Source organism: Vicugna pacos, chromosome 7, assembly GCF_048564905.1.
Source record: "Vicugna pacos chromosome 7, VicPac4, whole genome shotgun sequence".
In the NCBI taxonomy this organism is placed as follows: domain Eukaryota; kingdom Metazoa; phylum Chordata; class Mammalia; order Artiodactyla; family Camelidae; genus Vicugna; species Vicugna pacos.
This window is the reverse complement of record NC_132993.1, coordinates 83,711,935-83,723,001: the sequence shown is the minus strand read 5'-3', so window position 1 is coordinate 83,723,001 and position 11,067 is coordinate 83,711,935. Positions and strand designations below refer to the sequence as shown.

At 46.1% G+C, this 11,067-nt stretch overlaps 1 protein-coding gene across 2 annotated transcripts in view; it reads left to right on the top strand.

Annotated features, from left to right (window-relative positions):
* The first annotated feature begins 3,007 nt into the window (after positions 1 to 3,007).
* The window catches only part of NUDCD3 (NudC domain containing 3), an 89,372-nt gene continuing 81,312 nt past the window's right edge, over positions 3,008 to 11,067 (top strand). The window contains exons 1-2 of one of the 2 annotated variants that reach the window (XM_072965275.1): positions 3,008 to 3,478; positions 8,787 to 9,094. In XM_072965275.1, the coding sequence (XP_072821376.1) occupies positions 3,287 to 3,478; positions 8,787 to 9,094 (500 nt within the window). In that variant the 5' untranslated portion in view covers positions 3,008 to 3,286. The remainder of the gene's footprint in view (positions 3,479 to 8,786; positions 9,095 to 11,067) is intronic. The other variant, XM_031679819.2, reaches the window with a different exon arrangement.

Here is an 11,067-nt window from a genome sequence, read left to right as displayed (position 1 = left end):
GGCTGAGGTTGTGTCTGTCCGGCGTCTCCTCTGTACAGTTACCTCGCACCTGTTTCCATGCTGCGCTCTTTGGAGGGAAGTTGTTAGGCACGGCTCACACTTAGGCAGTGCGGAGTTATGCTCTACTTCCTGGAGGGTGGAGTGTATACTTATGTTACTTGGAATTCTGAACAGGAAAATTGTCTATTCCCCTCCATTTATTTATTTATTTGGTATTATGTGTATGTATATATGTATCAGTATCAACTCATGAATATTCATTTTGTAATTTGGGTTCTAATATAACACTACTTTATTTTGTGGATTAAATTGTTCCATTTTGGCCACTGGGAGCTCTTTCAATTGGCTCCTATGTCTTTTTGTCGTACTCCCATCATTGTGGGGTTTTTCCGTTTTTGAGCACTTCCTTCTTGCTGGCACCCCAAGATGTCCCAGGCTCAACTTGTATATTTCTGCCCTGGTCCTAGAGTCAGCCATTTCTTCAAGAACTTCTAGCCCTTTTATTCTAGGTAGGATGAGAAAGCAGGATCTGGGTGCTCAATGTGTGTGTTGCTGCTGGAGCATTGTTGCTTCTAGGTCCTCTCAGCTGAGAGAGTAAGCAAATATATGCATGTATATATGTGTGTATACCGACCCATGTATATACACATTTGTATAAATATTTCTATATGTAGCCATCTGTATCTATATTAAACTAAACAAGAGTTTATGCTGATACCTCCAGCTCTAACCCATAACCACACAAGTCACTCTAGACTCCTCTCTTGCTTATTGGTAACCTCCCAGGCCAACAATGAGAAGCCTGGCTCTACCACCCTCACTGTTTACTTAATTATTCCTTTCCACTATACATATGTAGTATTCTCAGAAATAATAACCCATACCACTGTGAAAAACAACTTTAGATTTAATGTCTATGTGCAGTTCCTTTTGCCTTTCGTCTTTCCAATGCCATTCATTTCCAAATTACTTAGGTCAGCATTTTTTTCTACCATCCCTTTCAGAGTCTGTTTTGTACATTTGTAATACTGTTAGATTCTTGTGCCACATTCTTCATTCTATTCTGGTGTTACAATATCATGCATGTTAAAGATTTTTGGGGGAGGCAAGAGAACACGACCCTGGGTCATGAGCTGGACTCAGGCAATGGGAGACTTGTCACCACTTCCCCTGTCCATGGAATGTAAGCTCTGCCTAAATTCCTACAGTGGGAACTGTTTTTAGGGATACAGCCTTGAGAGAATAAGGTGTTGTTGAGATCATCTGCTGGTGCACATGACTGAACCCAGTTTGGGGTTCTATATAAACTTCTAAGATTCTGGCAGGTGAGCAAGGAGATCTACTGGTCTGTGGCTGCCCGGGACAACCTCTTATGTAACTTCCCTTGCTTACTTACATAGCAGCAACCCTGCTACCTACCAATATGAAGTGGTCTGTCTCTTTCTTCGGACTTTCCTTGCCCTGTGTGCGTGGGCGCTAGTTTGTGAACCAACAAAGATCTATTCAAAGTATAGGACAGACCAATGGCTATTAATGTGACAAAGTAGGAAATGTTCATTGGTATGGTTCCAGATTCCATATTGCAACTAACCTTTGAGAAACTACAACCTGCCAAATTTTGGTATAGCTTCAAATAATACTCACATTTATTTGAAAAGACAATTGAACTACTATTTGTGTGAGACTGAGTTTCTTCATATACTTCAATCAAAAGAATATATTGTGGGGGAGGATATAGCTCAAGTGGTAGAGTGCATGCTTAGCATGCACAGGTCCTGGATTCAATCCCCAGTACCTTCTCTAGAAATAAACCTAATTACCTCCCCCACCCCCACCAAAATAAAATAATGAATAAATAAAATATTTTCTAAAAAGAACATACTGCAATGCACTGAATGCAGCAGATGTGAGAATCTTGCTGTCTTCAATTAAACTACACAGTAGAGATTTGCAAAAATTTAAAAGGATGCTATGCTTCTCATAAACTTTTATTGCTTTGAAGAACACTATTCATAAAAATATGTTAACATGTAATATGTTTTTATGGTTATTAAAATGCATAAGTAAAGATTTTAAAAATTGTTTTAATTTCTAATATGGTAACTATTGATAAATCAAATCCACATAAAATATTGAAGACTCTGAAATCTTCAACAAATTTTAAGGATGTAAATAGGTCTTAAGCTCAAAAAGTTTCAAAACCACTGCTCTAGGGAAATTTATCTGAGTTTACAATTCATTACAGCCCACATACTATGAAGTTATATGTTAACTTGTAGCTATTAGGCCAGTAGAGATGCAAATATTTCTAACCACTAGAAAAGATAATCTATATCATTTTGTAGGACACCAGCCAGCTTTATATAAAGCCTAGCAATCTTATTCTGTTTTCTCATAATGTTTATAAATACCCACTTCCTCCAAAAGCTTCTCTGAAGTAGCTTCATCACCGGTTACTTTGTTAATTAAATTATATAAATCTTTGACTTGTGTTCATTATATATTTGTATGAGTGTTATGTTTTTAGCTTCTGTAAGATTATACTTTCACAGATACTTGGGACACTTATACATGCTGTGTGTATGTATGTATATATATATATATATTGCATACACATGTATATACTACACACACATACGTGTATTTCACGGGCTGGGATACCACGTTCTCTATTCTGCACTTAGCTCTTTCCATTTAATATTCGCGCATGCACTCACTTGACATTGTTTTCTTCTTTTATTTATGCACGTGCCCTTGCCTTTCACCCACAGCTCCTTTATTAACAGGACACAAACGACTCGCATGCTCGCATTATCCTCTGCTGACGCACTAGCAAAAGGCTCTCGCTGTCCCGCCGGTAACCTGAGGCTCGGGACACCCATTCGGGAACGCCGCCTACCGATCACGTGACCGCACCGGGGATCACGTGACGCTGCCCGCGCTGCACCTCTTCCGCCCGTCTCCAACAGGGCCACTAGGCGCTCTCAGCCCTGTAGCCCCGGGTCCTCTTGCACCTAGTAGCCCATTTTGGGGCCCACGTTGGCTACTTAGTGAGACTGCTCCGGGAAGCCAGAGGGGCGGTGGGGACCGGGCCGGGGCCGGGGCCGGGGCAAGTCCGCTCAAGCGCAGTGGGACCCAGCCCCACCGCGGGGCCGAACGACCGCGGACCGGAAGTTCACGGGCGCGCTAGAGGCCGGAGCCGTTAGTACAGCGCGCCGGAAGTGGCCGTAGGCCGGCGTCCGGGCCGCGCCCGCAGTGATTGAGCTTCTCTCCGGCCGGCGACGCCATGGAGCCCGGGGCAGCGGAGCTGTACGACCAGGCCCTGCTGGGCATCCTGCAGCACGTGGGCAACGTCCAGGACTTTCTGCGCGTGCTGTTTGGCTTCCTCTACCGCAAGACGGACTTCTACCGCCTGCTGCGCCACCCGTCGGACCGCATGGGCTTCCCGCCGGGGGCTGCGCAGGCGCTGGTGCTGCAGGTAACGCGCGGCGGGCGGGGGGTGGTCTCAGAGTGGGATGTGGGGAGGCTGTGGGAGCCCCGGCCCCCGTAAGCCTACCCCGCTAGCCCCCGACTCCCGCGAGCCCCTCACTCCCTCCGCTCCCGGCCACCAGTTCATCCTCTGCAGCTTCCCCGGACCCGCCTCCTGGGGCCGCAGCTTCAGCCAAGACGCTGGTCGCATATCAGGTTACCCTCCTGCGGGAGAGGGACCAATTCTCAAGCAGCCGGATTCGGCAAAGGGTGCATTTGGGTATCAGAAGTAGTACATCGACACTCAGGGCCCCGGTCAGCGCTCGGCAGTGCAGGTGTCAGGACCTGCCGGTCAGGGAATGACAGCAGTGCAGGCTGGACGGGAGAAGGCGGCGGCAGCAATGAAGGCCTGCACACCCCAGAACTAGGAAGACTGGACGGTGATTGATGGGTGTGGCCCCCTTGTTTGAAATGTGACTTCTCAGGTCAAAGACAGTCATAGTAGTACTTACTAAGTTTACATTTGAGCATATATCTGCACATCCTAGCTTAAGTTTATTGTACGTTTGAGATGCTGTTAACACTTATTCACTGAAGTCGGTTGGGTGCTTGGAATGTAATAAGCAAAAAATACTGAATGTATTTACACTCTCAACTGCCACAGGCGTTGGAGATGCACTGGTAATGTGAATGGTTAAATAATCGTCTCACTCCTTGGGACGCTTATGTTCTAGTTAAAGGGATAAAACAGAGTAACAGAGAATTGTGCAAGGTCAATTATGTGACAGCCCATTGGAAGGAGAGGAGTACAAATGATGGTTTGGAAATCAAGAAAAGTTTTGTAGGCGAGGTGGGACTTTGATGGAGTGAAGGTAGGTACTCAGTCAAGCTTTGGGGAATCTGAGAAATTAAAAATGCCTGTAATACCTCCCACGGTTCTGTAGCACTTTACAGTATGTAAAGTGATTTCAGGTGTTAATCTTAGGAAGTCTTGCTACAAGCTTCAGGTTGGTCAGATATTTTCCTCAGTGCCTGTGTGAAAAAACAAAAGCTTAGGGTGTTTGAGTAACTCCTGAAGATAATATGGTAAAATGAGGGGTGGACTTGGTATTTAATTTAAAAACTTAAGGCTCTTTCTCATCCTTTCAGTGGTGAACTGCCATTTGAGTGATCAGAGAACTGCATGTCAGAGATGGGCTTTAGCTGGCCTTTGTGGCAGTGTAATGTTTTCATGGAAGACTCCGTGAAATAGATAAGGTTGAATTTTTATGTGGCAGATGAAAGTGACAGTTCAGCAAGGTTAGATGATTTGATGAAACGTAGTCATAGAGCTTGAACTCAAAACTTCACTTTTCTGAGATTCCAGGTCTTTCTGTTCTGTTATTTAACCAGTCCAGTGTAGGGTGGGAACTCTTTTGTCCAGGGTGATCTTTTGCAGAAAAGATGAGGAGAAAGGAACATTTACTAGTTGTGTTAGGTATTTTACATTCTAGGCTGTTATACTCCTAATACAACCTGAAAGTTAGATCTCTTCTCTTGTTCTACAGATGAGCTGACAGAGGTAATTCATTTATCTGATAATAGTGTATAAGACACCTACTATGTTCCAGACTCTTAAAGGTTAAGACTTGGTGGAGGGTTTAGTAAAGTGGAAATGGGAGAGCAGGGCAGAGGGAGGGTTGAGACAAGCCACAGGTGATCCAACCTGGGGTGACTAGAAAAATGATACTGCATTCACTAAACTGTCACCTGAGTTTAGGGGAGGAAACTTAATTTTAGACAAGTTGAATTTGATATTGCAGGTAGAAGTCCCTGCCCACGAGCTGTTGAATTGTGGAACTGGATCTTGTGGGAGGTAGAGGAATCTGAGTAGTTTGAAGGAGAGAGGGGAGCCGAAGGTGGAGTATAGCCCTTTGGGGAAGGATCCCAGTGAAAGGATGGGAGAAACAAGTGACTGTGAGTGGAATGGATGGAGGGCAGTGAGTAGGGCAGTATGTTTCACAGAAGCCAAGGGGGACAGTTTCTAGCAGATGGTTAAAAAGGTGGGGTTTTCTGGAAGTGGTTTGCAATCGCTAGCATTGCCTGAGGAACTTTAGAAGAGCACGTATTTTGGTTGGTTTGGTCAGGGTAAATCCTGGGGAGCTGTTCGTTTATTTACAGAGGCATTTGGCAGGAGGCTTGTAAAGGTGAGTTTAGAATTGGGCAGGAGGTTTGTTGGTGAGACGTTAAGATAGTGAGTCAGATTGAGTGACTTGGGGCAGCACAGTGTTACTTCTCAGTGGTGGTGTGTGGTCTCCTGACATCCACCCCTGCTTGTCTGCCTTTTAGGGGTTTTCTTCTCCACCCTGACTTGCTGACATAAGACCTCAAGTCGAGTGCTTGAGGTCTCTTCAGAACTCAGGGAAAGGGGGTTTGGATGGGAGTGTTGGGGTGCTCCATATGAAATTTCTCCCCTGATACTTTGGGGTGTGGGCTGTTGGTGAGGTTTAAGCCTCACACTTTTTCCTCCTTATTCTAAGGGCTTGCATGGCCTGCATGTACAGCTTTCAGGGTCCTCAGCAGGAAAGATGCATGTGAAGATTGCATTTCACTCCATGATATATTAGTATGTCTTAAGAAAACAGTAAATCTAGAGTGACGTTTTGTTTATTTCAGTTACTCTGTGTTTATCCTGGAGTCCAGTTTAAGAAGCCGGCTTAGTAGAAGTCCTGCCACGAGAATCAGGAAAGCTGGCTCTGTTCCTCACTGAGCTGGCTGTGAAACCTTGGGAGAATGACTCTCCTCTCTGTCAGTTGAGAAGGTTGATTGAAGGTCATGGGCATCTCTTCCAGCTCCACAATCCAGGATTCTAGATTGAGTGCTGAGGTCAGTGGTGATATGAGAGGTAAAACAGGTGACAGGTTAATTGCGACGGGAGCACTGAGTAAGCCAAGGCCGAGGGTGCCACACAGCGGTGAGGAATATGAGACCCAGGGGCCAAGGGAGGTCCAGGTGTTTGGAGACAGCCCTTGCTGTTGCTTTTTTTCTGGAGTTAAGATGAAGATCTGGGACATCAGGGGGATGAACGGTTTTGAGGCAGGGAGGGCGTGGTGTCCAGGCTGCTAGACACGGAGTCAGGGGCTCAGGTTCTCTGAACAGGTAGACTTGGGGATGGTTCCAGTTTTCAGCCTTAGAGTTTTACTTACCTTCCACTGCCTCCCTCTCCTTTCAGTGTTCAGTGCTTCCTGTATACGTTTTTATTTTCTTCTTTCCCTGGCAGGACCTTGGGCAAGCTGTCCTCTCTGAGCTTAGTTTTCCCTTAGCTCTGAAATTGGGTGCTTTCTTCCTCACAGCATTTTCATGGGGGGTTTGAGAGAATGTAGAAACATTTGGCATAATAGCTCAGTAAGTCAGCGTTCTCCTTTTGTTCTGTCTTCCGGCTCAGTGCACACTGTATTTTATTTAGCCCTTTGGAAACTGACTCCTACACACTTCAAAACATTTTTATTTTTTATTTTATTAAGAGTATTTTTTAGAGCAGTTTTAGGTTCAGGGCAAAATTGACAGGAAGATACAGAGATTTCCCATATCCCCCCTGCCCTTCCACCCCCACCGCCTCCCCATTAAAACATCCCCCACCGGAGTGGCACATTTGTTACAGTTGGTGAAGTTACATTGACACATCATAGTCAGCTAAACCCATAGTTTACTTTAGGGTTTGTTTATTTGTTTTTAGTGGAGGTAGTGAGGATTGAACCCAGGACCTCCTGCATGCTAAACACACACTACCATTGAGCTACACCCTCCCTGCTAGGGTTCACTTAGAGTTGTTCATTTCATGGGGTTTGGACAAATATATAATGACATGTATCCATCATTATGGTATCACAAGAATATTTTCACTGCCCTTAGAAGTGCTGTGTGCTCCACCTGTTCATTCTTCCCATCCCACAACCCTCAAGCAAGTCTTTTTATTGTCTAAAATTCTGCCTTTTCCAGAATGTCATGTCGTATCGTTAGAATCATACACTATGTAGCCTTTTCACGTTGGCTAATTTTACTTAGTAATCTGCGTTTGAAGTTCTTCCATGTCTTTTCATGGCTTGATAGCTCATTTCTTTTTATTGCTGAATAATACTCTGTTGTCTGGATGTACCACAGTTTGTTTATCCATTCACTTACTGAGGGATGTCTCGGTTGCCTCCATGGTTTGGCAGTTATGAACAAAGTTGCTGTAAACATCTATGTACAGGTTTTTTGTGTGGACATATGTTTTTCAACTCCTTTGGGTAAATACCAAGGAGTATGGTTGCTGGATTCAGTGTAAGGGTCTGTCTACTCCCAGCTTCCCTGTCTCCAGCAACTTTTGGAGGTGTTCTTGGTGACCCTGCCTCTTGGAGCCATGACATTTCGTCCTGTAGTTCCCTCTGGAAGATGTGCCTTTCATTCAAGGTCTGATTCAGAGCCCCTGCTTCTAAGAAACTTCCTTAGCTTTCTTGCACCAAAAATGCTCATTTGCACCGTCATGCTGACGGCATCACACGTATTTATCATAGCCTCTCCTGTCAGTTGTCACGTGGGGGTCTGCCCTGACAGCTTCAGGGTTATGTGTACCCTTGAATGATGCGTATGAAATGCCATTTTCTTGTGCACTCTTCAGATAGAGCGTCTCAGCGATTTAATGGGTGCAGCTGTGTCCCAAGAAAGATGAGTGGCTGATCCACGCACCAGAATTTTGAGTTCTTCAAGGGTGGGAGCTGTCACTTGGGTTTTTTGTGTTCTGTGCACATTGTAGGCACATCGTGGATGTTTGTTCAATTCCCAAGCTTTCTAAGACCCACACCTTCCCTCAGCCCACGCAGTGTGGGAAGGTAGCAGTAGTCCAGTAAGCTGGCTTGTATTTTGTGGGTTGAAATTCAGCTAATTCACATCTTCCCTCTTGCATCTGAGTTGCTGGTGTCTTCACAGCTCTCAGTACCAGGACAGTATGTTCTTTGTGTTTCGGACAAGACTGTCTGAGGCTGTAAAAGTAATGACAGGTGAGACCGTTTCGTGATGCATCCTTTAGACTTGAACGTTGGGCTCCTAGGCGTGTAAATACCATGAGCCTTGGCTTGTAAAGGTTTCACTTTTGTAGATTTTGGAACTCCCCTGTTAAAGATTGTTTTCATAGCAGCTCTTGGTGAAGTTGAAGTACATTTCCGTTTTGCTAATGGGAACCTTTTTTTTAAACTACTGCCTTTCCATTCTCTACTTACCAGATTGTGCTGTGTTTCAACAGAACATGTGGTCCTGTACTGGGCAGACGAACTCATCGCTGGGTTGCTGTTTGATTTTAGGTATTCAAAACCTTTGACCACATGGCCCGTCAGGATGATGAGAAGAGGAGAAAAGAGCTGGAGGAGAAAATCAGGAGAAGGGAAGAAGAGGCCGCGGCTGTGGCAGCTGCCACGGCTGAGCAGGAGCCGGTCCCGGCCCCGGTTCAGGAGGTGGAGATCAACTCCGCTGCAGACACGGGCGGGCCGCAGGAGCCTCCAGGCCCACGGGGCTCTGCGCGGGAGGAAGCCCGCGGCGCAGAGGAGGCCGAGCCGCCGGGAGCAGACGCTGGTGCTGCTGAAGCCCCGAGGGAAGTGCCAGCTCTTCCCAAGTAAGAATTTCTACTTTGCAGCTTCCTTCTTGCCTGACATCTGGTGGTTGGGTTTGTCCATGAGTGGTCCTCTCTTGGGAGCGCCCTGACTCTGTCCCAGCGCTCCTGCAGCGCTTCCTGTCTGCAGATGCCCTTGCAGTACTTTGGGAGGTCGGTTGGCTTCAGCCTTCCTTTTTCTCTCTGCGAGGTCAGCTGATACTCCGCCTACGGTCAGTCAGCCAGTAAAGCGCTGAAGCCAGAGTTAGGGGCCTGGGCTCATGGGGCTCTGCTTGCTCCTGAGACCACCTGTCTGTGTGCAGGCTTCACCTCGGGGTCCTGACTCTGTTGTTTCCCTGCTGGGACAGCGGCCCTCGGTCCCTTGGCCTAATGTGCGCCTGAAGAGGTTGTCTGGATAGGGGACTGTGGACCCGGAGTCTCCTGAGAGCCTGCCACTTAGTCAGTGTGTTACCTTGGGCAAGCAGTGTCACCCTTCCGGGGCTCAGTTTTCTTGTAATGCGAAGGTGGTAACAGCAGCGCCGTCCTCGGAGGCTATTGATTGATTATCGAATGAGCCAGGGGTCACGCAGCTCATGAGTGGCAGGGCTTGAGTCGAGCCCTGTGTCATCCTTGTCCTCGTTCCTCAGGAGTTAAGCTTCCTGGTGCTGCCCTGCCTGCTCCCAGATGAGGAGAGCTGCTGCCTTCCTGTGTATGAGCCGTGGCACCATCTGAGGGGCAGCACTGTGCACCTGGCCGGTGCTGGCTTCAGGCAGATCTGCCGTCTCCCCTCTCTGATGGGCCCGTTCCCTGCCCTCTTCTGCGTCACCTCTCCCCCCTTGTCCCTTGTCTGCCTGAGCCTCCCTTCTGTTCTTCCCTTGCCTCATGCTCTCCCTCTGACCTGTTTTGGAAGCTCTTTGAATGTAATTCCTAGTTAATTGAAGGAAAGTGAACTCGGAGTGACATAAAATGTGGAGTAGGGGAAAGTAAATTTTATGAAGATGGGTTGGGGCAAGACTGCGGAGTCTTAAAGTCCAAGCTCGACTGTGTGGAGGGCGGGTGCCCCAACCGCACCACGTTGTTCAAGGGAGGGGGATAACCGCATGTGGAGAGGAAGAGCCTGGAAGGAATTGCGCTATTAACAGTGGTTATCCCAGAGTGGCGAAATTGTGCTTTTCATTGTCATCATTGCCTCTTACTATATTTCCTGATTTTTCTACAAGGAGCAAATATTTTGTTTTACTAATTTTTTTGTATTTTTTCTCTTTTTTTAATTGAAGTATAGTTGATTTACAGTGTTCTGTTAGTATAGCATGGTGATTCAGTAATACATATATATGTTCTTTTTCATATTCTTTTTCATTATAGATTATTACAAGCTATTGAATATAGTTTCCTAATTTTTTGTGTGTTCATTCTGTAATTTCTAAAAACTTTATTAAAATAGGGGATTTGTTTTTGATCCCTGAGTCATAGATTAGAATAGCTGCCTTGTTGTCTGTGTAAGAGACTCCGTTTTCTATTCTTGGACCGGTGAGTTGTGTTCTGGGTTAGCATCAACATTAGTTTCGCTAACCTGGTGTAAGTATAGACTGAAGATGGGTTCCAGGAAACCTTAGGCTGCTGCTGCAGGATCAACACTTCGAAGAACTGAACCTTCTCGGCCGTCAGATACTTAACTGGTTTTCCATGAACAAAACAGGAAGTTGTGACCCAGATCTGTTTAGTTCCATCTGAAATGCAGTGCCTTCATGGTACCCCAGGTCCCTCCAGTCAGTGCTCAGAATCGTTCATCCTGTAAACTGTAGCTCTGTGGTTCTGTTAATTAAATAACTTAAGATAATTATCCTTTAGGTGACCACACAGAAGCATTTTTTGCACGTGCAAAAACCAGTTTCCTAGAATCCAGTCTGAGATGGTTAATTTCTGATACTCCTGCTTGTTACCCGTTTGCTGGTGGTTCTGCCCAGTATTAGGTAGTGGTGATGGCTACCTTCTCT